Source organism: Peromyscus maniculatus, chromosome 2, assembly GCF_049852395.1.
Source record: "Peromyscus maniculatus bairdii isolate BWxNUB_F1_BW_parent chromosome 2, HU_Pman_BW_mat_3.1, whole genome shotgun sequence".
Taxonomy (NCBI): Eukaryota; Metazoa; Chordata; class Mammalia; order Rodentia; family Cricetidae; genus Peromyscus; species Peromyscus maniculatus.
Genome location: NC_134853.1, coordinates 155,610,509 through 155,636,368, shown reverse-complemented (window position 1 = coordinate 155,636,368; position 25,860 = coordinate 155,610,509). Strand labels below are relative to the sequence as shown.

The 25,860-nt window shown below is 50.5% G+C and overlaps 1 protein-coding gene and 1 pseudogene across 8 annotated transcripts in view; one reads left to right on the top strand and one right to left on the bottom strand.

The window, feature by feature from the left end:
- Zbtb40 (zinc finger and BTB domain containing 40) overlaps positions 1 to 23,860 on the top strand; it is a 73,783-nt gene extending 49,923 nt beyond the window's left edge. For 5 of the 8 annotated variants that reach the window (XM_006980847.4, XM_015999275.3, XM_042272116.2 and 2 more), the window contains 13 exons: positions 92 to 175; positions 1,665 to 1,801; positions 3,243 to 3,444; positions 3,949 to 4,082; positions 6,345 to 6,513; positions 6,826 to 7,287; positions 7,953 to 8,159; positions 10,802 to 10,966; positions 13,825 to 14,039; positions 16,574 to 16,736; positions 17,375 to 17,461; positions 18,383 to 18,609; positions 20,186 to 23,860. In XM_006980847.4, the coding sequence (XP_006980909.2) occupies positions 92 to 175; positions 1,665 to 1,801; positions 3,243 to 3,444; positions 3,949 to 4,082; positions 6,345 to 6,513; positions 6,826 to 7,287; positions 7,953 to 8,159; positions 10,802 to 10,966; positions 13,825 to 14,039; positions 16,574 to 16,736; positions 17,375 to 17,461; positions 18,383 to 18,609; positions 20,186 to 20,380 (2,447 nt within the window). In that variant the 3' untranslated portion in view covers positions 20,381 to 23,860. The remainder of the gene's footprint in view (positions 1 to 91; positions 176 to 1,664; positions 1,802 to 3,242; positions 3,445 to 3,948; positions 4,083 to 6,344; positions 6,514 to 6,825; positions 7,288 to 7,952; positions 8,160 to 10,801; positions 10,967 to 13,824; positions 14,040 to 16,573; positions 16,737 to 17,374; positions 17,462 to 18,382; positions 18,610 to 20,185) is intronic. The other 3 variants (XM_015999276.3, XM_015999274.3, XM_015999273.3) reach the window with 2 other exon arrangements.
- LOC107401664 (cytochrome c, somatic pseudogene) lies at positions 2,159 to 2,666 on the bottom strand (annotated as a pseudogene).
- Positions 23,861 to 25,860: the final 2,000 nt, after the last annotated feature.

The following is a 25,860-nucleotide window of genomic DNA, read 5'->3' as shown; positions in this document are numbered from 1 at the left end:
CAGATCAGTTGGAATCTGAGGACTCTTCTTCATTAAGCTCCTTCCTAGGGTCTCTATGGTTCAGGCTTATTAATGGACCCTCCTCCCACAGGGCTAGCCAGGGTCACCTGTGAAACTGAACGGAGGACAGAGGAGCCCAGGAGGCTGTGCATCCCAGCAGACCGTGTGGGTGAATGTGAGTGGCTAATTCAAATCCTGATTGCCCCCTTCCCAGTTGTGTGTTCCAGTCCCCAGGTAGCCCCCTTGGTGTCCCTCAGCTTGGGGGAGAGAGCTCATTTCCGTTCTTAGCCCAGCTGGAACTACTTTGCCCCATCCCAGAGCATATAGGACCAAGATGGCTTTCTGGGAAACAGGAGGGCTTTTCTCCAGCTTATAGTGATTTATATATACATATACACAAAGTGGGACAGTTTCCACAAATGAAGAAAATCAGCTATTGCTTTACCCACCCCCCTCCCAGTCCTTTACTGTTGACACTGAGATGTGTGCTCATGTTTATAGATTACCTTATACCTTTTAGTTGTATGATTGCCCACTTAACAATAGCAAAAGAGTCTCTTGCATTTCTAAAAACTCCAATCTTTTTTGAAGGGCGTATACTTTTCTATCACACAGATGTGCATGGTATGCTACGTGCCCTGATTGGGGCAGATGTGGTCTGATGGGAAGCCTGGAAGTCATGGCACCATTTTGTGGCTGTTTGACCTTTAGCATGCAGCTTCACTTTATGAATCTCATAGTCCCTGGAATGGGTGTAAGAGTTGCACCAGTCACATTCATTTTTGTGGCCATTGTGAAGTGACACCAGTAAACATGTAGTAAAGTGCCTGGCACACAGTGGGCTCTCAGCACATTAGATACTGTCTCCACAGTGAGTGTCATCACCACGGCTCCACCACGGCTCCACATGGCAATGGGTCTTTGCCTTTAGGGTTTTTTTTTTTTTTTTTGGTTTTTCGAGACAGGGTTTCTCTGTGTAGCTTTGCGCCTTTCCTGGAACTCACTTGGTAGCCCAGGCTGGCCTCGAACTCACAGAGATCCGCCTGGCTCTGCCTCCCGAGTGCTGGGATTAAAGGCGTGCGCCACCACCGCCCGGCGGGGTTTTTTTTTTTTTTTTGTTGTTGTTATTGTTGGTTTTTTGGCTTAGTTTCCAGAAGTGGATTTACTGGGTCAAAGAGGAAAATAAAAAACGTAACTCTTTATAAACTAAGGGATTTAGTTTTGTGTGGATTTCCTGTATTTTCTTTACCTTTAAGGAAATCTGACTTAAGAAGTAGCTAACAGATGGGCTCAGAGGGCATCTGAACAGCCTGGACTGGTGGCGGGTGGTGTTTGGGATCACCATATGGATCCTTTGCCCTGGGCGTTGTGAGGACGACCCCCTGAATCTGTACGTTAGAGCCTCTTGCAAGTGCAGCCTCCTCATTACCCGCCCGCTGAGCATCCCTGCCTTCTACCAGGCACTAGTCTGTTTCAACAACCCTGAATCACAGGTGGTTCTGTGTGGACCAGAGGAGACCTGAATGCTGTGTGTGCAGCCGGGGGCTAGCCGCGGGCCTCCGCTCTGCGGCACCAACAGCTCTCCCGCTGCTGTTCTCCCTCACCTGTCTGTGGCTGCTTTTGAGCATCAGGCCTTACTGTTTGTTGTACTGCTCTCCTTCCAGCCCTCCCTAGCCCTGAGGACTATGGTGCTGAGCTGTTGAGAAAGTATCACGAAAACCTGTCTGAGGTTCTCACAGACAACCAGGTGCTGCTGAAGATGATCTCACATGTGAAGAGCTTAGCCCCTGGAGACAGAGAGGTGAGCGGGAGGGAGGGAGGGGAAATATGGCTATGTATACACACACATTTGCATTTTCTATAAATACATATGCACCACTATCTTGAGAAATGCCAAGAAGGAGAACTAGAAGGTGACTTGTTTTCTAAGGGTAAGTGCCAAATAGAACAGTTGCAGTTTTTTCTTTCTTTCTTTCTTTTTTTTTTCTTTTAAAAGATCATATCTACTTTGCTACAAGTCAGTTTTACTTAAATCAGGACTGTCCAACAAAAACACTGTGAGCCATTCATGATCTCCTGAATTTTGGTGTATGAAATAAATTATGGTACACATTAAAAGCCATGAGCCATTTGTTTTATAATAAATAAGGCAGTGGAATTACTCATTAGTAGTCTTCTTCAGCTAAGCAATTAGGTCTGCTCTTTCTCCCTTCTTCTTAATTCCATCGAAGATCATTTTTGTTCCAGGGATGTACTTTTTGGGATTACCAAATGCTCCATCAGGGTGTCCTCTCCCTAGGGAATCCCTTTGTTCTTGTTGGCATCTGTGTCTGATCATCCAGCGGCCACACCTGTCTTCCTCCCAAACAGACATGGAGATTTGGTCCAGTCTTATGCTTGCCTCCCCTTTCCACAGTGTGGCACTGGGCACATTTCTGAACAAAAGTCTTCTTGCCTTTCTCAACATCACCCACTTTTAATTTGCTCCCAATCAACACCACAATTACTATGACCCGAAGATGGACATCCCGCTCTCTCACACTTTCTTTTTTTTTTAAAGTTTTGTTTATTTAGTTTGTAAAGTGGACAACTTTCTCTCAGTTCTCTCCTATCGGGTGAGTTCTAGGAATCAAACTGAGCTCATTGGACTTGGTGGCCAGGGCCATTACTCCCTCAGCCATCTCACTGGCCTAAAGAGTTGTATTTCTATATTTTGCATTGAATAGTTCTATAGTAATAAAGAAAAGCATTCATGAAAAAGAATGAAGAACTTTGTCACAAACAAGAACTCTGTCAGTAGCCAGGTTTGGTAGTGCGCACCTATAATCCCATTGCCAAGGAGAAAAGGATTATGAGTTCAAGGCCAGCCTGGGATGCACTCGTGAAATCCTGCCTATAAACCAAACCCCATACACACACACACACACACACACACACACACACACAGAGAGAGAGAGAGAGAGAGAGAGAGAGAGAGAGAGAGAGAGAGAGAGACACTTTGAGCTAAAATTATTTTGTGTGTATATACACACACCCAAGGCCTCATGTATGTTAAATAAGCTTTTCTACTACTAGGCTGTGTCCCTGACTCCATCCCCCAGCCCCTGTACACAGAGTAAATGTGATTATAAAAGCCTGCCAGGTTGAAAGAGGCGAGAGTTGCAAAGACCTCCCCTGCCAGAACAAGAACACCTTCACCTGACCGGTCTCCCACTCACGTTTGTGTTGCCTCTCTCTCGAAGGTTATGGAGACTCTCGTGAAACAGGACTCTGGCTCAGGAGCCTTCGGTTCCCTGACATCAGCAGCTCTGGAAAGGCAGACTCTCTCTGCAACAGCCCTTTGGCAGCTGCTGCTGGTGGCTCCGGAGACCCAGGCCCGCCCACTGAGCCTGCTCCTGGAAGAAGTGGGGAGGGAGCCTGGCGCCGGGGCTTTCTTCCGGGCAGGTGAGTTGTCCGCCCTCTGCCACTGTGTTGCCCCAACAAAGACAACCGTTGACCCCTGGGAAACAAGAAGGCTCCCTTACAGTTGCCATCTGTGTCCCTCCCCTCAGGAGCAGTGGCATGAAGTTCCCATGTTCTCCTACACAGTGGGGTGACCATAGGTGACCAAGGTGCTTTGTGTGTGTTCAGGAAAGTGGTGTTTGAGGAGCTAGCTAGAGAGTCCTGATCCAAACATGGCACAGCATCCACGAGCATGTAAACATCGGGTGGCAGGACACACAAAGGCTTGTGTGTCAAAAGAAAGACAAAAACTATTCGGGGATGTGGGTGCTGATGAGCCCTTATTCATTATTATGTTCTGGCTACAGTGGCTGGCTATCCTCCTCCCTCCTAGCCCAAATGAAGCAACAGATGCCATGTGGTGTCTTGGTGAAGAGTGGAGTTGAGAGGTGAGGGAGAAAATGATGCCCATGGTTTGGCTGAGTATCTGGCCTCCCTTTCTTTCAGTGACTGCCCCAGAGAGCACTGTGTTGGAAACAATCCTGAGGCATAGCAGGCTGGTCACAGAGGCCGTCCAGCAGATGATGGAGCTCAAGCACTTCTCTTCGGAGGATGAGCATCTGGCTGAGATCGTGAAAGAGGTGGGGAGTGGAGGAGTGGGTAAAGGACGGTGATTATAGAGTTCTGCGGAACTTGCGGGGTCCATGCCTGGAGCCATCTTCATCCTCGGCGGCGGCAGTGTGCCTACTGCACACCTCCTGCTCCACCAGCTCTTCAGAACACCGTGCCAGGCTTTTCCTTTGGGGCCATCAGCCAGCTCCCAAATCATGACAGGAGACTTAGTTTTAGTTATGTGTGCTTGGCCTAGCTTATGCTCAGTGCTAGCTAGCTCTTTTATCTTAAATTAACCTGTTTCTCTCTATTTACCTTTGCCTTGGGGCCTTTTACCTTCTTTCCTTATGTGTCTGCTGGCCCCAGACGTCTCCCTTCTTCCTCCCTTGTTTTCTTCTTCTTCTTCTTCTTCTTCTTCTTCTTCTTCTTCTTCTTCTTCTTCTTCTTCTTCTTCTTCTTCTTCTTCTTCTTCTTCTTCTTCTTCTTCTTCTTCTTCTTTTGAGCCTAGATTTTTTTCTCTCCTGCCTAGCTATTGGCTGTTCAGCTTTTTATTAGACCATCCAGGTACTTTAGACAGGCAAGGTGAAATAAATGCAACAAATCTTTACATAACTAAACAAATGCAGCATGAACAAATGTAACACACCTTCACACACTTAAACTAATAGTCCACCACATAAACAAATGTAACCCATCTTTGCCTAGTTGAAATAATATTCCACAACAGAACACCCTTGCTCTTTAGCTTTCAGGCCCTAAGTGGCAAGTGATGTCATCTGCCTTTACAGAAGAGTTCAGGCTTTACACAGTGGTTTCCAGTCTTGGAAACTGGTGAGTAAGTGGTTTGTGTTTCCGGTCTAGGACACTGGCGAGTAAGCGCTGAAGCCAGAATTTGAATGAAGCCAGTAATACAACCCCAGCGAACACATCTTCCAACTGCCTTAGCTTAGAATAGCTGGAGAAATGGTGACTCTTTCTCTACCATGTTCTCAGAAGCAGCTGGTCTCAGAAGAAGGAAGTTGGTCTTATTGCATGTTTTCTTCTGGCTTCTTGAAAGAGCCAAGATAAACATAGATAGAACAAAGCTTTACCCATATGGGGCAGCAAATAGTGCCAGCTCATTTTCAGTGAGGCATCTCACAATGTGACCAGCATCTCAGAATCTAGGTGGGGGCTGAGGAAGACTCAGAGATACCCAGACGTGGCTATGTACATCTCCAACAGGGGAGGATACTAAAGAACATAAAATTAAACCACGGATGTACCTGGAGTGTCCTTTTGATCCACATAGACAAGGGCAGGCTTCTAACCATCCCCGCTGGTGACAGCTCCGCCTCAGTCTGCCTCTCAGACGGGAAGAAGGCGGCACACGCTCCTGCAGAGCTCCAGAGGCAACGCTCATCTGCCCGTCTCTCTCCAGAGTGCTGTGCACTTCAGAGCTGGGGCCTCTGCCGTTGATCGCTTTAGCCTCACTAATTAGTCTCCTGCCTGCCTCCAGGGGCATCAGGGTTATTTAGATAGACCCGAAAAGAGCAGAAATAAAATACCTTCCGAAATGAAAGTTCCATGTGGCCATCTGTGGATGGTCTCACTTCATTTTCTCAGTGTGCTGACTCTCTGCCCACAGCTCTAACATTCTGAAAGAGGACAGCTTTGAAATCATATTCCTGGCCTCTTTAAAGCCCCTATTTGAACTTGCTTTAAAACGCTGAGTTTCTTATGAAAGAAAATGATGTTTAAAAGGGTACATCTAAGTGTCTAAAAATATGAAGCCACTCTCTATGCAGAATTACTTCTAGATGTGGAGACAATTATATATTATGAAAAATTACCCTGATCTCTACAGAAACAGCCGCTGCCAAATGCTATAGCCACACACACACACACACACACACACACACACACATACACACAAGCTTCCTGTGCTCACTTCTGGAATCCTATACCCTGCCCCCTCCAGGCTTCCCATGCTCAGTTCTAGAAAGGCTCTTGAGAGGTGCCAGGTGCTAAGAAGATAGTCCTGTAGGAAACACCAGTGCCCCATTTGTTTCTCAGTTTGCACATCTGTCTTGATATGTGCTTCCCTGGTTTGCACTTTGCTAATTTTCTTGTCCTTTGAAAAACAGGGCTCTTCAAGTGTCTCAAGGAGAAACGTAAACTACCTAGAGAGCTCCGTGTCTTCTATAATTCATATCACATCAACCCACCCCATCCCCACCCCGACCCCCTGGTGTTGAAGAACATGGAGAAACTCTGATGTTAACACAGCTCTGTCTCTGGTTTTCATTTAGATGCTGAGCATATCCTCTGAGACAGTGAGTCCTGAAGTGGCCCTGAGAGCAGTGCTGAGCAAGGGCATGGAGAAATCTGTCTCGGCCACTGCACTCTGTCGCCTCCTGTGTAGTGTCCACAAGTCTTTCTCTGGCCTGCAGCCCCTCATGCAGGAATTGGCCCATGGTGGTAAGGAACAGGGGTTGGGGCCTGCTAGACCCCAGGGCACTTTCTATATTGAGTAGAAGAAACAGTGGTTGACGTAAGAGGTTGTTGTATCTCAAGATATTTACTCCTTTTATGTGCTCTTGGTACCTAGCAGCCAGGAGCGCAGGTGTGATATGATGCTATTTGGGTTTAGTGGGAAGTAAAGATGAGAGCAATTTTACTTCTGAGTTTCCTGAGCATCCACATAATCCAGTCTCCTCTAAGAGTGTGTTAGAAAAGTTGCAAAGCATAATAGAAGCTGAGCCCTAGAGCCACGAGTGTTCTCCTGTGCAGGGTTTCTTACCAAGGAAAATGGAGAGGAGAGGTTCACGGTGAGTGATAGCTTTCACTCTGGAGCCAAGGACAAAGAGGAGAAAACAGCCAACACAGCCAGAGAAGACCGCCAGCCGACGGAACAAAAGGATCCGGGGGAACCTGAGTCTGTGCCAGAGCAACAGGAGAAAGACACTTCTGCCTCCCCGGACCCTGCCAAGAAGAGCTTCATCTGCAAAGCCTGTGACAAGAGCTTCCATTTCTACTGTCGTCTGAAGGTGCACATGAAGCGCTGCCGGGTGGCCAAGAGCAGACAGGTGCAGTGTAAGGACAGCAGTGAGGCCAAGGACTCGGAGAAGGGCCTGGAGAAGCACCGGCTACAGACCCACGGCACGGCGGGAGAGCCTGACGCCCCCAAGAAGAAGAAGAAGCGGCTGCCTGTGGCATGTGACCTCTGCGGAAGAGAGTTTGCTCATGCCTCAGGTATGTCAGAAGGCAGTCGTGGAGGACAGTGGCTGCAGATGTTGTAGTGTGGGTTCCAGCCTGGCCCCGTGTGTGTGCCATGAGCGTGGTGGCTTCAGCTCTAGGACAGATTCATAGAAGCATGGTGGTATCTGAGAAGAACATAAGCACTGGGGTCGGCCCCCCAGAGCATTGCTCTCCCAGCTGTTGGGGAGGTCCCTCGTCCCACTCTTCTGCACTGTGAGGAAGTTTAAAGACAGAAGAACAAAACACCTAGCACCACACACTGGTGATTGTAATTGTAGCCAGATGTTTGATGTCTGGTTTGTTGGGGCCCACGTCCCATTTACTTGTTGATAAGAAACTTACTGATACGAACCCTAAGGTATTAAGTCAGAATCATTTTCCCTTGCCCTTAATGTCTGGTAAACCTAATGAAACATGAAAGTGAGAGGAGTGAGTGGGGAAGGCCAGCTAAAAATCTCTAAGTCAGATTCAAGCAGGAGTGAGACTGAGATGACTGGGGAGCGGGGTGGACTCATGGGCATGAGTGGCTTGGCGGGCAGCGCTGAGGCCTGGCGTGTGGCTCAGGCATGAGCCTGGCGAGTGCAGCTTGTTTGGACATCCTCCGGCGGTGTTCCTAGGTGACTGATGGTGTTTCGTCTGGGCCTGGTACCCCTACCTAGGCATGCAGTACCACAAGCTGACCGAGCACTTCGACGAGAAACCTTTCTCCTGTGAAGAATGTGGGGCCAAGTTTGCAGCCAACTCCACCCTAAAGAACCACTTGCGCCTTCACACCGGGGACCGTCCGTTCATGTGCAAGCACTGCCTGATGACCTTCACTCAGGCCTCAGCCCTGGCGTACCACACCAAGAAGAAGCACTCAGAAGGTGAGGGCACCCTTCCTTTTTTGTGCTGAGTGCCACTGGGGGAGCTAAATCCATTTGGCCTTAGGCAGGCACAATAGTTGGGGAAGTAAAGGCAGAAGTCACCATGTATGCACAGGCAGCAGAAAGCTTTCCAGGAGGGCTTCTGAAGAGTGGGCTAGAGCAGCAGCAGGACTTTGTGGTCGGTATTTACACACAGCAGGGAATTGTTTGCACTTGCAATAGAGTTGAAGCAAGAGAAAGAGCTGATGGAGTACTTCTGTGGCTGGGCCATGCTAAGTGCCAGATGACTGGCCTGGAATCCTTGTGCCCTTGAACCTCCTGGCCTGAGGGCTGGGAGGGGTAGAGATGGGGGGAGCACTATCAGTGCATCACAAGGTAGCATCCCAGCATGGTGGAGGGGACTGTGGTGGGGACCAGTCCAATGCTGGGTCAGGGAAGGGCTCAGAGCCCCCAGGTGTGAGTAGCCATGCCTCCGTCCACTCCTCTGCTCAACACTGCAGTGCTTTTCCTCTGCAGTGGAGTCTGCCAGGCGACCCTGACTCAGCCCTGGCGCCACTCTGACAGCTCTTCTCATGGCTCCTGTTATCTGCTGTGTGCCTTAGTTTCCCTGCCAGGCCTCAGGCCCACCAGGCACTTCCTCCAGGATTGTTTCCTTTCTGGGGGCCTCTCCCTTCAGAGGTCTCTGCTTCTCTTCCCTCCTCCAGGCCTTCCCTCCCACACCTTCTTGTGATGGTTCTTTGGCCTCCTAGTGGAAACTGCCCTCAGCCTGTTTTGTTTTTGTTTTTGTTTTTCACTTTTCTCTGCATGCTTACCATGTGACGGGCATTGGCACCACAATTCTTCACCCTAGTGTCCCGTTAGAGCGCAGGTCTGTGATGACAGAGTTGCTAGTCTTTCCAGGGAACTTAGAACAGTGCATGGCAACAAAGAGCCCTCAGAAACACTTGCTTGTCAGGCAGTGGTGGCTCTGCCTTTAATCCCAGAAGCAGAGGTGGGTAGATCCCTAAGTTCAAGGACAGCCAGGGCTATACAGAGAAACCCTGTCTTGAAAAACCAAACAAACAAAAAAGAAAAACACTTGCTGGTGAATGGCTTTCTTGAGTGCTATTCCAGACATAGATGATTGTGGACACGCTTGCCCTGCTCCTGTGGCACTTACATCTCAATAGGCAAGATAAATAGCACATGTGTGGTAGGAATGGAGAGGGTAGCTGTTGCTATGGTGGAAACTAAGGCTAGGGAGCCATGGGGAAGGACAGGGCTGGGTGTGCTGTTCACATCATCAGTGATGGCCTCAGAGATGCGCAGTCCAGCCAGAGGGACATCTGGAAGACGCGCACACCTCTCCTCAGTGCAAATGAGCTTCGGGTGGACCACAGAGAGCTGGGAGCAGAATCATGAGGGACCCTCACAAGAGGCAGTGAGCAGAGAGGGGCTGTTGAGGGCTAAGACGTGCAGGGTTTTCTCTTCTGTCCTCATGAATTACCGAACATAATAGCCTGAGATAACACGTGTTGTTACCACCAGGGAGTTAGAAGTTATTTTTAGAAGGGTCCTGAATGCTAAAACGAAGGTTTCATCTGGGATGGTTTCATCGGGAGACTCAGTTCCTGACCTGTGAACCTTCTAGACATTTCCTTGGCTCTAGGCCACCTCACTCCAGCCTCTGCACCTATTGCAGGCCTCCTCCTTAGACCCTGTGTCCTCCCTCTTATCTGGGATTCCCCTAGGCCACCTGGATAGGATAGTGTAGTCTCTCATCTCAAGACACATGACTCAGTCACAGAAGTGACTTTTAAGGTGACAGTAACAGATTCTTGCTACAAGAAGCCACCAAAGAGTTTGGATCAGAGTGATGCTAGGCTGGGATTCATACTGTACATATGTGTTTGTATGCATGTGTGTACATGTACAAAATCTTACTCAAAACCTGGTCAGTAAAAAAAACGAGAGCAAGGCCATTGCTCTAGCTGACGTGGGGCCTAGCACTGGCCTTGCGGATCTGGAACCTTCCTCCCCAGTGGCTGTTTCCTGGCCTGAGAGGAGCTGGGGCCTGGTGCAGATGCCAGGTTCCAGGCTTGCTCCTCACCTGTTTCTAACTCTGGCTACGTTCTCATGCACATGGGAAATTGAAGGAATTGAGGGCCGTGTGCTGACTGAGTGGGTCTCTGGAAGGCTTTGTCCCCTCTGAATCCCTGGCTCATCTTTGTAGTAGTGGGAATCCATGCTAGATTTGGTTGTTATTTGCTTTGTTCTCTTGTGAGATGGGTCTCCCATAACCTAGGCTGTGTTTTGCAAGAACACACTGTGTTTTGTAAGATCTGACTCATGTTTCTGGACAGCAGGGCCTATCTCTGGCTGGAAGTGGAGTGGACTCTTCCTCTCTGTGGAAACCTGATAAACAAGCAGGTTCTCTCGGAGACAAGAGCTTTGTTCCCCGTCCAGTCGTGCTCACCCACTGTGTGATGGGTTGTTTGTGAGGTACATGCATTTGATGAGGTGCCTCAGACTTACCCAGCATTGCCTGAGGTAATGTCACCTCCCAGTGACATTTCTCTGGTGTGTGCTTTAGCGTAGGTTCTGTTTGCAGAAGTGCCATCCGTGTTCAGTGCTTGTTCTTACACGCTCATGTGTGTTTGCAGGGAAAATGTATGCATGCCAGTACTGTGATGCTGTGTTCGCCCAATCCATCGAGCTGTCCCGGCACGTGAGGACCCACACCGGGGACAAGCCGTATGTCTGCAGGGACTGTGGAAAGGGCTTCCGGCAAGCCAATGGCCTCTCCATCCACCTGCACACCTTTCACAGTACGTACTGCCGTCGCAGCGTCAGGCACCGCAGGCCGTGCTTGGCACTGAGGAGGCCTGTGACAGTGCTAACGGGGCGATCCCTGCACCAGAGCTGGGCCCCATTCCGGCCCCTATCCTCCCAGTGTTGTCAAACCCTCAGTCCCTCCTGAGCATGTCTCTGTCTGTGTCCTGCTTCTCTGTCCAGCCTGTCTCTTTAGCTCACCTCACAGTGTTTGGCTGGCAGAAGCAAATTAGGTTGGAAGGAGAGTGTCTTCCCTGTCAGGCTCCCAGGACACTGCACTGGAACAATTCCATCAATTCATCCAGCTTCCATTTTCTACCTGCCCCTTCTCCACATTCATCCTGTTTTCACCCCTACTTTTTCTAAAGAAGCAAGCCTGGCTCCTTCTGAGTTAATGTTCACTGTGCTAGGCAGTGCTACCATGTTCCCTCCAAACACAGTGCCACTGGCTTTCACTGAGTTATCTGGGGCTGCCCCAGCTGCCTGCCTGCCTGCCTGCCTGCCTCTCTCTCTCTCTCTCTCTCTCTCTCTCTCTCTCACACACACACACACACACACACACACACACACACACACACACACACACCAGGAAACACTGTTGGGTGATTGGCCCATCATTTTCTTCATCCTCCTTTGCTGTAACCATATACATATATGGTCACATATATGGAATTAGCATATGTAGTCAACACAACACAGCAGGTAGACTGAGAACACATACTCTGAAATCAGTCACATGAGTTTAGACTCGAATGTTGACCCTTCCACATACATTTCTTTGCCCTGCTAAGCCTTCTCTGCCCCTTCCGAACTGGAATAAATAGCAATAGTCATGCCACCACCTTGGCTTGTCACAAAAACGAAATGTGATTATCCTAGTCAGTGTTCTGTTGTGGTAAAGAAACACCATGAAGTCTAGGTCATCATCGTCGTGGTGGGAAGCATGGTGCACGCAGGCAGATGTGCTGGAGAGGAGCTGAGAGTGCTACATCCAGATCCACAGGCAACTTGGCTTGAGCATTTGAAACCCCCTAAAGCCCACCCCCAGTGACACACTTCTCTGACAAGGCCACATCTAGTCCAACAAGGCCACACCTCCTAATCCCTGTCAAGTAGTGCCACGCCCTAATGACCAAGCACCCAAATATATGAGGCTATGGGAGCCATTCCTGTTCAGACCACCCTAGAGATACCACATGGAAAGGACTAAATTCTTTGCCTGACAGAAATGCTCACTAAATGCCAGAGACTGGTGTTACGGGTGGTAAGCACATCCTTGTTGGGTACCATATGCCACTGCAGAGTGTGTGTTTCGTGCATGCTGTCATCTGCCCCCACTTTCTTTCTCACACTAGTGTCTAGCTGTGGGCACAGTGTCTCACAGCATATGCTCTCTGTAAACATGTCCAAATCTCTTGTCAGCCACCCATTGAGGACTTTGCCAGAGCTCCTATGTGCCTAGCATGTGTGAGGACTCCTGGGTCATGTACGCCCGAGGAGTTAGCAAGACTGTCCAGAACTCGAATCACAGTGGCCCTCCAGATGAGTGGAAGTGCCACACTTCCGCTGTCTTCTCAACCTCAAGAAATGATGTTCTGCTTTAGTCTTCTTTTCACAGCAGTAGGAGAATTGGTAAAGGGGACCACTTAAACTTCACACTCAATCTTTCATACTCTAGAGCTCACTGGCATACCATAAAATGCACACCATTCACACAAGCTCAGCATTCAGGCCCCACTTTTGCCTGACCACAGCATTGCTCATAGAAACTGTCAAAAGTGTCTTAAAACACAGTGCGAACCTGGCGTTTCCATGGGGAAACTAGCCTGTGGTTCTGAAGGCTGCTGTGGGCAGGATTCCTGAATTAAGCAGAGTTATTATGTATACAAGTGGAGCTTATGGCTTGGACCTTTCTTGTGGGCAGAGGATTTTATTATCAAAATATTTTGCTTTCAGTCACTTTAAGAAAAGATTGATGTTTTCTGTCATCTAGATGGCAGAGGTGTCCAATAGTAGCTCCTTTTTGTTTGTTTGTTTGTTTTTTTGTGACAGGGTTTCTCCATGTAGCTTTGGAACCTGTCCTGGATCTCACTCTGTAGACCAGGCTGGCCTCGAACTCACAGAGATCCGCCTGCCTCTGCCTCCTGAGTGCTGGGATTAAAGGCGTGTGCCACCACCTCCTGGCGTAGTTCGTATTTTTGAGGTCCCACTGAGGAGTTGTCATGTCCATGGATGTATATCTTCCCAATTAGATCCTTGAGCAAAGTGTTGGTTGACCTCTAAACCTTGATGTTCCTAAAGTAGACTCACACTAGACCCTCCAGGCTGTGAGGGAACTAACATGCATAAAATTCCTGAACATCACCCACCCAGTGTTCACCAGGAGTCTGTGCAAAGGCTTTACTGTTGGGTCCCAAGTGGGGACCAAAAAAGTGTCCCCTACTGCCTCTGGCAGGAGACACAGCGACACTCTAGAGGTGTGTTGGGGAGGTCTGCCAGGAAGTGGAAGGCAGACCTGTCGCTGCAGACAGGAGGAAAAAGCATGGCACTCCCTGTAAAGTAGACCCAGGATGGAGGGGGGTTGACATGTAAGCAGGAAGCAAGTGGTGGAGGTGAGCAGTTTGACACTGCACAGGTGGTGAGTCCAAAGGCCTGGAAGAGTCCCGCATCCTCGGGGGAAGGGAGTAGAGCCAGAGTGCTGCCACACTGACTTGGAGTCCTTGGACTCTGGCCCCGAAGGAAGGCTGAACAGCCTTCCATCTTGCTGTACGAGGCAGTGGCACATCACTGACTGCTGCTTGTGCTGTTGTCTCCCCCTGCCCCTCCCTCCCATGGATGCCCTGCCTGGACGCAGACATAGAAGATCCTTATGACTGCAAGAAATGCAAGATGAGCTTCCCCACACTGCAAGATCACCGGAAGCATATCCACGAGGTGCATTCCAAGGAGTACCACCCCTGCCCCACATGTGGGAAGATCTTCAGCGCCCCTTCCATGCTGGAGCGGCACATGGTGACCCATGTTGGAGGGAAGCCCTTTAGCTGTGGGATCTGCAACAAGGCCTATCAGGTGACCTGGCCACTAGGAGCATGCCCTCATCCCTGCCTACTCCCCATTGCCGTTTGTTGCCTACATGTTGTCCGAGCTTGTCTCCAGGATGTGACAAACAGTTTGATTCTGAGAAAACCTGGCGGTGTACTGCATGAACACACACTTAGCATCCATGAGGCCCTGGGTTACACCCTGAGCAGACTAGTCACATTTTTCTTTGGGCTGCCAGCTTATAAATGACATAGAGACTTATTATTAATTATGAAAGCTTGGTCTTAGCTTAGGCTTTTTTCTAACTAGCTCCTATAATTTAATTAACCTCTTTCTATTAATCCACATTCTGTCACGTTGCTTGGTTACCTTCTTGTCTTATATGTCCTCTTTGTTCCATTGGCATCTCCTGCATGCCTCACTTACCTCCTTCTTCCTCTCTCTGCCCAGAAGTCCCACCTATACCTCCTGCCTAGCTATTGTCCATCCAGCTCTTTATTATACTAATAACAGCAATATATCTTCTAAACAGAAAGGAAAAGTTTTAACTCTAACATAGTAAAGCTATATACAATTAGAACAATTATCAGGTAAGAATTACATTCACAATGTCCAGCCCATTTGTATTTGGCGTATTTGGAGAAAATACTCTATTATCTATCTTACCTTGATGAATTTAAAGTTTTATACCTAAACCATTTTTTTTTATCATAACTTGCAATACCATCCTAAAACTATCTTTTTAGACCTCAAAACATTTTGTTAGATAATTTTTTTGTTGTTTTTGTTTTTGTTTTTGTTTTTGTTTTTCGAGGCAGGGTTTCTCTGTGTAGCTTTGTGCCTTTTCTGGAACTCGCTTTGTAGACCAGACTGGCCTCGAACTCACAGAGATCTGCCTGCCTCTGCCTCCCGAGTGCAGGGATTAAAGGCGTGCGCCACCACCACCTGGCTAATTTAACCTTTTATATTTCTCAACTTTATAAATGTTACATCTCTTATGTAAGTTTCTTTTTTTAATTTGGTAACAAGGAAAACTGTAACTATAACTGTCTTGTGTTTAACTCCATTAGAGACCTGAGAAGGATATAATATTACCCAAGTAAATGGGAAATACAGAGCAAACAGCTTCCAAAACTATAGAAACGACAGGGACAGCTGGCTGCCTGGACAGTCACTCAAGGTTCCTCTGTAACATTGGGGCATCCATCTTTGGCCAACAGACCTAGAATATCTGACAGACTTTTCTGTGAAGCAGAAATTTTGAAGGACTGTCCTACCTTATCTTGACAAAATTTGGCAGTCACTGAGACCGCTTTCTCAGGCCTTAGTGGAAATACATTCCCCCATGTTGAATGCTATATATAATTGGATTTTTCTTTGGGCCACCAGCTCACAAATAATGACTTGGCGACTTATTAATTATGAAAGCTTGACCTTAGTTTAGGCTTTTTTCTAACTAGCTCTTATAACTTAATTAACCTGTTTCTATTCATCTATGTTGTATTACATGACTCAGTTACCTTTCCTCTGTCCTGTATGTCCGATCTGTTCCATTGGCATCCCCCGTGCACCTCTGTTATCGCCTCCTACTTCCTCTCTCTGCCCAGAAGTCCCACCTATACCTCCTGACTAGCTATTAGCTGGTCAGTTCTTTATCACACCAATCACAGCAATATATCTTCACACAGTGTACAAATATCCCAAAACAGCAGACATTCTCTGAGGAGTCGTGGTCAGAATGATGCTGAGGGGAAGTGTTAGCTGGCAGAAGGTCCCAGCCTCATTGTGTGAGTGTGTTTTCCCCTGGGTGCTCATGTCCTGTGGACAGTTGACTCTGGCATGAAGAACATGCCGAGTGAAGCTTCACCCAGGGTTGCTGTGCTTATTGTAGTCACTGCTTGCTGTTTGCCTCAGGAAAGGGGTCCAGACCTGTGTGTAGTTAAAGTGAAATGGCACAGAGGTCCAGAAATAAACCATACCTGTCAGAAACTGGTCACAGAACCGGTGCTGGCTTATGACTAAGGTTTAGACCGAGCAACCACTGTTTGAGATACGGAAGGCTCGCTCTGTGCCAGGCCTCATGCTGTGATGGGGAGTAAGACTGGGTATGGTCCCTAGGAGCCCAAGGATTTGTAGAGTGATGCTCCTGGTGCACTTTTAGAGCTGGAGACAGAGAGGGATGCAGCTTCTGGCCCTGCTCCAGCAGGTCACTCTCCACACCCCGGGCCTTGGCAGCACTGAGGTCCAGCCTAGCGTGCTGAACACATAAATGCTCCCATCAGGCCAGACTTTGGTTCTAGTCTGACTGTTTGCTGATGTGTTCCTAGACAAGTCCCTAACTCCTCTGTGTGGTAGTCTGCCTTGATGGGAGGATCCTTACATCCCCCCTCCAAGCTTGTGTGAGTGAGGACTTAGCGGAGGATCCACTGAGTTCTGCCTGTAGTGACCTCTTCACTAACATCAGCCTCCAGGGGCCTGATTCTCGATCCATGAGCTTGTCTCAGAACTTTCTGTCATTGCTGAAACTTTCTAGGAGCTAACATTGGCCAAATGCCTTGCAGCAATTGTCTGGTCTGTGGTACCACAATCGGACCCACCATCCAGATGTGTTTGCTGCCCAGAACCATCGCTCACCCAAGTTCTCCTCACTGCAGTGCAGCTCCTGTGACAAGACCTTTTCCAGCACCATCGAACACAAGAAGCACATCAAAGCAGAGCATGCAGGTGACGCTGGTGCAGCTGGGGGTGGAGGGAGCCATGTCCTCTGTCCAGGCACTGTGGTGATTGCCTCTGCTCTGCCCTGGCTCACCTGTCCATCAGGAGCTGTAGTTTAAGTGGCAGCGTTAAGTTCTCAAGCCCCTACGCAAGGAGCAGTGTAAGCTCCAACCAGCCTCGGGACTCCCAGCCAGCTCCTGGAAAGGGTGTCGGCTTTCATGGCAGATGGGGCCAGGTGGGAATCTTGGCTCTAGCACTTAGCAGCTGCATGACCTTGGCAGGTGACATCTCTTTTCTGAGTCTGTTTTCTTCTCCTCAGAATGGAAGTTATTAATACCTCCCTTGCAGGTACATTTGGGGATAATCACAGCAGCTGTCAGTTACAGAGCATTTCCTATGTGCAGGGCACCAGCCAAGCGCTCTGTATAGTTTGTCATTTAATTCTCCCAGCCCCCTTGGCATCCACACAGTCTGGACCAGATCAGTGCTCTTTACCAGTAGGTTCCACAGAGCTCTGCAGGCACGGGTTCCTAACACTTGGCAGATGCTGTGTGGAACGTGGGTCCTCGGCCACCAGCCCTGTCCCCTCCACTGTAGCCCTGCCACCCTTTATCCTTTCCACCGCTCCCTTCCTTTCACACTCACAGATCTGAAGTTCCATGAGTGCGGCCAGTGCAAGGAGCTCTTCCCCACACCAGCTCTGCTGCAGGTTCACGTCAAATGCCAGCATTCAGGTCAGTGGCCCTTCTGTGTGTCCCTGAGCTCACAGTGGGGTGCGAGTCTTGGTTCCACCATTCACAGCCTCACAGCCCAGCCTAAGTCTTTTTACTGACTTGTGCCTCCATTTCATCTGGAAGATGGCACGTTAGTACCAACCTTGTATGAAGGAAAACCTAAGAAATAAATTAAGGGAAGACTCTCTGGTCTCTTTTCCAGTGTTACTCTGTCATCAGATCATTGATCCGGAGCACAGGCTGTAGGGTTCTGTCAAAGGACAGGAAGCCATTGGTTTGGTGCCCTGAATCCTTACAAAAATCGGGCTACCTTGGTCCCAGTCTTAGACTGTAGCCAGTACTTCATTTGCCTTCTTCCTCTTAGACCACTGGATCCCTGGGAGGTAAAAGTGGGCTGCATCCTGTTTAGAGATGTTCTATGCCACAGACTCTGGTCCTGCAAGCTTTGATGTTTTGTGCATGCACAGTTGTTGATAATGCACCCAACTGCAGTCCAGCCTGCAGCAGTCAGGTGCCATCCACCCCATTCAGAAGTCTTCAGGTGCACTCACTTCCTGAGGCTGAGAAGAATATAGCTCAGTGATAGGCTTCTTGCCTAGCATATGAAGGCTGCAAGTTCAATTCCCAGCATAGAAAAAACTGCTTCCTGGATTGAGGAAATGTAGTCCCATTGGCAGGCTGTCTGCTATTGAGTGAGTAGCGGACATTAGCAGAGGCGACTCAGCCAGAATCCACTGCAGATGGCACTGTGACCCGAGGGCCCTAGCCTGCTCTGTATGTGCAGTTTTAGGAGGATGTATGAGCTTTAGGTCCTGTGAGCCCTGCCTTACTCCCCCATCCTCACTGTGCCTCCTTCTACCTCCCCTGCTCTCAGCCATCTTTCCCTTGCAGCCGGATAATGTCTTCTGCCTCCTCCTTCAGGGTCGCAGCCATTCCGGTGCTTGTACTGTGCGGCCACTTTCCGCTTTCCCGGAGCGCTGCAGCACCATGTCACCACAGAGCACTTCAAGCAGTCGGAGAGCACCTTCCCCTGCGAGCTCTGTGGCGAGCTCTTCACCTCCCAGGCCCAGCTTGACAGCCACTTGGAGTCTGAGCACCCAAAGGTAACGGGCACTGAGACCCAGGCAGCTGCTTCTCAGACGGTGCAGGTGAGTCTGGGGCCAGTGGATGAGCAGAACGTGAGCACAGAGTTCCGAGGGCTCCTCTGTGGCTCTCGGTCCCGGCATCCAGTCCCACTCTGGGGCTCTCACAGGTCCTTTTCGTGATGCCCTCCTGATCTTAGCATCTCTCAGCTGCCTGTCCGACAACAGGAAATTCTAGTCTGTTGGTGGCCCCTAGGTGGAGGGAGCCTGGACCAGGAATTTGCCAAGGCGGAACAGCAATTTCTCTTCCAGCTCGCACATTCCCCACCTTCTGAAAAGCACTGTCTGGAGGGTTGTCAGGAAGCCCTGGAGAAGGCTGGCTGTACTCTGGGGGTCAAGGCCCATGGGTAGACCCCCTAGATGGTTACAGTACACATTCGTGTAAGCCTCTGCCTTCACTTACCTGCTGAAAATTCTGCCTCTTGATGTGAGAAGGCCATGCTTGAGCCAGCCTGTTTCCCTGCTGCTTCCCACTCTCCCACCTTCTCCAGAGGCAGCAGAAAGGAGAAGAAGCTGCCTTCTGGCAGCTGTCAGTGGTTCCTAGAGAAGTTGGGGTAGGGTTGTGTACTCACGGAGATTTCTCTGCCCGGCTGTCACACTGTCTGTCCAGGTGGAAGCCAGTCTTGTTTTGCAGCCTCTGGGAGCAGTGAGGTCAGGTGGGCAGGATTCCAGGTGAGGCTCCCGTTGTCATCCCACCTTGAGCTACTCTGCTTCTGTCTTGCCTAGAAACAAGGCTTGTAGACAGAGTGTCTTGCAGGTGGGTGGGAGAAGACTCCAGTCCGAGAAGAAAGAAAGGCAGCTTCCTTTACAGTTTAGTTTACAGCAGTACTCCTGGACCAGCTACCCGGTGACTGGCCACCAGTTATCCTCACAACCCGGCCACAGAGCTGAGCCTGCCTTCCTGCTCAGTGCCCACTCTCCACCCCTAGCTGGTCCTCCAGAGCCAGGTGGCCGTGCCCTTGGAACACACCGCCTTAGAAATGTCAAGGTATCAAGCTGTCAGTATCAGCTTGGAGGTGCAGCGGGAACCACAGAAGAGCTGGGAAGGCCATTGTTAACCGAGTGTGCAGGTTTGCAGGGGCAGCCGTGGCCTGTGGAGGGGACAGGAGCCTATGCCTGCCCCACCAGCCACTGAGCCAAATGCCTGAGTGAGTGTGAGAAGCCACAGTTGAGCCAGTTTCTCACCATGAAGACTCTCATCCTCTTGGTGGAGTACTCTTGTTCCCGGGAGCTCTTGCTTGGCACTTACTCTGCAATGCCATCCCTGAGACAGGAGAGACCAGCGCACACCGCGGCACCAGTGTTCACTGGGGTGTAATCACAGAGTCCGTGCACCCCAAGGTGGCGTACTGAGCGAAATTATAGCAATTTAGTGCACAGAGTTATTTAAATTGTCTGCCTGCCTCTCTTTTGCATCGCTGGTGTATGAAACTTCCCTCTTCCCATTAGGTGTAAGTAATTGCTCTCCTCAGGTGAAAACATAAATATCATCATTACAGCATGAGACGGGAGCCATGTAAATTCTGGGGAGCTCACTGTGGACACTGCCCGGAGCAGCCTTCCTTCCTGTCTTTCCTTTCAGGTGATCCAAGCTCCAGAGCCAGCGGCCCCAGCTGAGCAGGTGATCACTTTAGAGGAGACTCAGCTTGCTGGCTCACAGGTGTTTGTGACCTTGCCAGATCCACAGACCTCTCAGAACAGCTCTGAGCTTGTAGCAGTGACGGTGGAGGATTTGCTGGATGGTACCGTCACCCTGATCTGTGGTGAGGCCAAGTGAATGGCTGCTCCCTCCAGTAGAGGGGCACTGTACTGTACCAGAGAGGAAGCTCGTGGCCTGCCTGCCTCTGCTCTAGCTGCTGTCCCAAGTGCTGAGCTGCTTGGCTCAGCTCCACCCTGCTGCTCTCACTTGGAAATCAGAGGCTTCGTCGTCGTCTTCCTCCGAGGATCCAGTGGATCTTCTGAGACATCCACTCTGACGCCAGCACTACCGCCTTGGTGGCAGACAGCCTCAGTCCTCCAGGCTGCAGCTCAGGCCTAGATGCCACCTACCCCCCAGGGAAGTCTGGCTTCGGAAATCAGAGTTCGAAGGATTAGTGGATGCGAGCTGGTGGCCAGGGTGGCCAAGGAGATAGATATACAGCATGCTGGGTACCCTCTGGAGCAGGGGGTTACCTGAGTCTGAGCCCACAAAGAGCCTGCAGACACCACCAGTGCCTCTACCAGTAAAGCACCAACACAGCCTCCAGGGACCCCAGCTTGGCGGCCTGCCCTTCCCCCCTTCCCCCCTCCGTCCTCCCCTCTGCTCAGGTGTCCCTCGGAGTTTAGCTGTGAAGCAGGTGGCGGTGTTAACCGTACAGCAAGTCCTCGTTGTCGTTCCGGATCCCTCCTGCTCTGCCCTTCCCAGAACAAAGCTTTGGAGCATTGCTGCTGGGAGGCAGCTTCGAGTGAGGGCGTCCAGCTGTGTCTGCCTTCCTGGATGTTCTTCACTGCATTCCTTATGGACAGCTTCCCTGGGATCCCCAGGCCTTCCACACCTTCCAGTAATCGAGGCTGAAACATCTCCTCAGCCTGGAGACCTCTTGCTGGCTTCCTCTGGAGCATGTGATGGCCTAATGAACCAGCTCCTGGGGGCAGGCCTGTGCCTGCATGTGGTGGATGAGAAGCATCCGAGGTGGCCCACATGCCTGGTGGGTGGCCTGCTCTCTGGACTTCCCCTGGCTGCATGCTTACCGCAGAGTGGTGCTCTGTTCAAGTCTGAGTGTCCCAGAGCCTTTTATCTCTAGTTCCTCAAGTACAGTCTGGTAATGATGGCTTGTGGGATCTGGTTGGAAGTGCGATTAGATAGATGTTGGTTCCTGCTGCTTAGAGAGAAGGTCTTGCATTGATCTTCCTTTCCTAGAAGCCCAAAGATAGGAGTGGGCTATTCCAGCTTTTGCCCATCCGCCAGGGCTCCCTGCCACCTAAGGTGGCTTGACGCCCTACAGAGGGGAATGCGCTGATGTGGTCATTTACCTTTAAGCCACCTGCTGTCTGAGAGAAGCCCACACCTTCTTGCCAAGTGCAGCTCACCATGTGCAGGGATGAGGGTCCAGTCTGGTCATAGTAGAGATGCATTGCTACGTCCCTGCACCTGGCTCACTGCAGAGGTCGGGAGGTCGCCATGGAACCTGACAGCAGTGTTCAAGGGCTGCCCTTTGCCCTCAGCTCAGCACAGGCAGCCCTGCTGAGTTTCCAAGCTGGATTCCAGCTTCGGCCAGCCTATCCCAGTCAAGCCCACCCTCCTCACTGTATATGCTGGTTGCTTGAATTTATCAGCTAGCGAATCTTTCCCTTTCTAAAGTAAATGTTTCTCAAAGCCAGTCAGCCTCAGAAACCGAACACTGACCAGAAGATGGTGCTCAAACATCAAGGCTTCACCTCCCTGGAAGCTCAGCGTTCCCACATGCGCCGACCTGCTGCCTTTCAGACCTGTGGCAGTCGGCCAGGGGAGCTCTTGATCTGTAAGTGGTGTGATGGTCCCCTGGTCCCCCCGCATCAAGTAACCCACTGACAGACAGTGAAACGGCACATGCTTCCCGGCTCTGTCTGGATCAGCACCTCACGTGCTGTGTGGTGGAGTTAGGAAGCATTATCAGTGTCACCACTGATAAGTGTCTCTTCCCGACAAAAGGCAAAATAATGCATTGCTGAGGGCATGTGAGAAAAGTCAGCCTGAACACAAAGAGCTGGAAGTCAGAGACCTGAGTCTTCCCAGCCTGAGAAACCCAGTCTCGGTTTCCTGGGGACCCAGGTGGTGCTCAGGCACATGCTCCCCCCAGTCACCAGCTGTAGTCCGCTGTACTGTAAAGAGCCGTAGGGCAGGTGGGCTTGCTGCCCATCTTGGATGCACAGCTCCGGAGCACACGCTGCTGGAAGCATTGCAGCGCTGGGTCTCACAGGAGCACGGAGAGTACGTCCCCGTCCTCAGTGGTGTGCTGTGACTGGTGGCCTCCGAAGAAGCCTGGGGAAAGTCGGCCGCGGCTGCCCCAGCGGCCTGACCTGCTGCAGGGGGCATTGTCAGGGGCTCCTTAGTTCACATTGCTTTTACAATGGAAGTGTGGTGCCGTTTGCTTCATCCCCGTGAATGTTGCCTGCCTGGCCCTTGGGCTGCAGCCAGAGTCTCCGGCTTCCTTGAAGTTTGTGTGTTTGAACAATGGGCCCCAGTCCCCGCCAGGGCTCCTGATCCAGCCGCTGAAGAGGGGAAGGTAGATGCCAAGCTGAAGTCTGGTTGGTCTGTCACCAGTGCATGGTGACTGAAGAGCAGAGACCGCCATGAGCAGGTGAGACTTGCTGTCCAAATGCACAAGCATTTGGGCCAGTGCAACAGACAAAGGTCTTTCTCAACTGTTTTATAAGGCTGGACTCTGTCTCTAAAGCTCGAGTGGGAAAAGCTTTGAGTTCAGTCAGTACCCAAGCTTAGGCTCTAGGCCTGCGTGTTGTGCTGGCCATTCCAAGGAAGCCTCTGGCCCATGCCGACTGCAGGAGAAACCTCAGCCTTGTCCCTAGGGCCTGAGTTCCGATGGTCAGGGCTGAGGGATGAGATGAGGGACAGAGAGATGCCAAATAAGGAAAAAGGATCTCTGTTCTCTTGGGGATGGGAGGGTGTGCCTTTAAATTTCATGTGTCTGAGAACTTGCACTGACAAAAGATGGAGACACTGACGGCCTCACTCAGAGCAGGCTAGTGCTTCCAGGGGACAGGAGGATTCCTTCAGGAACTAGAAAGTTGACCGGTGGTGGCAGTGACACTGGTTTGCTCCAGTCAGCTCTCCCAGCCCAGCCTGGTTCTGTAGGGCCCTGTGTGTCCCAGCAGACACTTGGTAGCCTGGAAGAAAAGTGAAAGACATGGGGCCGAGGCAGGTTAATAGTTTTGTTGTTATGGAAACATTGGGGCAATGAGGACTTACTCTAAAAACTCAGAAAGAAACTCAAACTTATTCCAGTCTGACTGGGCCTTTGAAAGAGAGGAGAGTGGTAGGTACATTCTTTGGGGACTGTTGTTGGGGAAATTGTTCTTTGGGCTAATGTACGTGGCCTCCAGATTGTGAAAATGGTCATGATTTCCCCGAGCAAGGCCAATAATGTTTGTTCCCACCCATGCCCAGGACAAGCAGCCCCATGCAGTGTTGTGTAAACTGGACTGCAGACTAGAACTCTGCTCAACAGGCACTGTGGACAGAAATAAAGTGTGTGCTTTGGAAGCAAAATACATTTCAGGAGACCGGTGTTGTGGACCCTTTTTCTTTTTGGTTCTGGGCAAAGGGCATGGTGTCCTCAGACCACTGTGTACCTTTAGGCTATGCTTGTGGCCTGGGGGATAACTCTGATCATGCGGGGTTTCATTCTAAGTCCTCTTTCCAAAGGAGCAGTGTGGGCCCCATTTCAGAGCATGGGATCTGGTGTCTACCTGAGTTGTCCTGGGATATCCTACCTGCAGGGCCCCGGGGGACACCTGCTCAGCTCCTTCCTGGGCTTCCAGCCGAAAGAAGGGGGATGGTGGCTACTCTGAGGGCTGGGGGACAAGTTAAAGTCTGGATTTACTGAGTTTAGTACAGAAGATTTACCCACAGGCCGGCCTCCTGTGTTCTCTGATACAAGGAGAATCTTTTCTTGCCCCTCTCCTTGTCTCCCCGTCCCGGAATCCCTTGAGACCCTGACGACATCCACTGCTTTCATTTATGGATTGAATCTCAGTGGCCCCTGAAGTGCCAGGTGTGCAGCAGATAACTAAAGTAAGCAAAGCTGGAGATGTCACATTGCTGTCAGCTGACAGGGGACAAGAGGTGGTGCTGGAGGGACCAGAGTTGAGGGGACGCCTGCTGCATCTTCGAACTGAGCTTGCCCACAAGGCTACGAAGGCAAGACTGGGGGGACTCTGCACTCACTTCTGGAACAGCCTTGGGGCACAAAGATGGATGTGTTCAGAACCCACAGACACCCTTCTGTCCACATGAGGTTTTCGCAGAGATGCCAGAGCTGGCCAGGTCTCGTCCAGGGCAGTGGTCCTGAGTGTCTGCACTGCTGTGAGATCTAACTGAACTGATCTAGCATGTCCTTGGGCCCTGGAGGAAGGGGAATACAGAGGGGCCTGGCCTGGGATGGTGTGCGCAGAGGTAGGAAATGGGCTGAGGGATCCCTGGTGAGCCAGTAGTCTTCTGCCTGGATGAGGGTCGCTGGCTGAGAGAGGCAGCACAACACGGGAGAAATGGAAATGGGAGCCCCACTCCCACCCCTTACTAAGAAGATGACCTTGGACAAGCCTTTCCTAAGAGTGATTGTGAACAGTTATTAACATTTTAAAGTACCTGAGTACAGAGCTTCCCAAATGGTTGTCGCTGTTTGTGATAGGTTCCAGGGGAATGAGTGAGGGCCAAGGACTGGAGAGGAGGGAGGCTAGAACAGGGTCTCTAGGCTGCACTGCAGTAAGCCTAGAGCTTCCCTAGGACAGACGGGCTCCTGGAGTCCTCTGCAGCTCAGCTGAAGGGTCACACCAGAGTAGAGGCACCGGACCAAGTCTGGTGAGCGTGGCTAAGCTCCCAGCTGCTCGGCTGCATCTTCAGCCCACTGTTCATTGTCTCTGTGAGCCTGTGATCATGGATGTCCTTGGGTGGAAAAAAAGAAAAGCAGCCTAGTGTGATGATATGAGCCTTACAATCCCAGCCTTCCTAGGAAGAAACAGGCAGATTGTCAGCAAGAAGCCTGCCTGGACCACAGAGCAAGCTGGAGGTCAGCTTTGGCTACTTGGCAAGATCTTACCTCAAACAAAAAAACAAACAAACAAATAAATTCCGGCCGAGGTAGCACACTCCTTAACCCCAGCACTCAGGAGTACCTCTGAGTTCTAAGTTCAAGACCAGCTAGCTACATAATGAGACCCTGTCTCAAAACACACACACAGAGGAAAATGGGAGGAATGAGGTACTGGGTGGATATCATCACCACTATGGCTTGGGGGAGCCCAGAACTCAAGGATTCTCTGAAAAGAGGCACCTAGGATGTGCAGACACCATGCTCCCCTGTCTCTGCATCTCTCGGCTCCCTCGCTAAGTGCTATCAGAACATAAGTCCCACATCAGCTATGGCATGTGTGTCTGCAGGACTGGTCACGGACAGTATACTCGCTGGGCGCTTAGGTGTTGCTTGCCACTGGAGATGGAGCTCAGCCCAGGCACACTGTGTTGAGCAGGGATAGGACTTGTGCCCCCATGCCCTGCGGGAA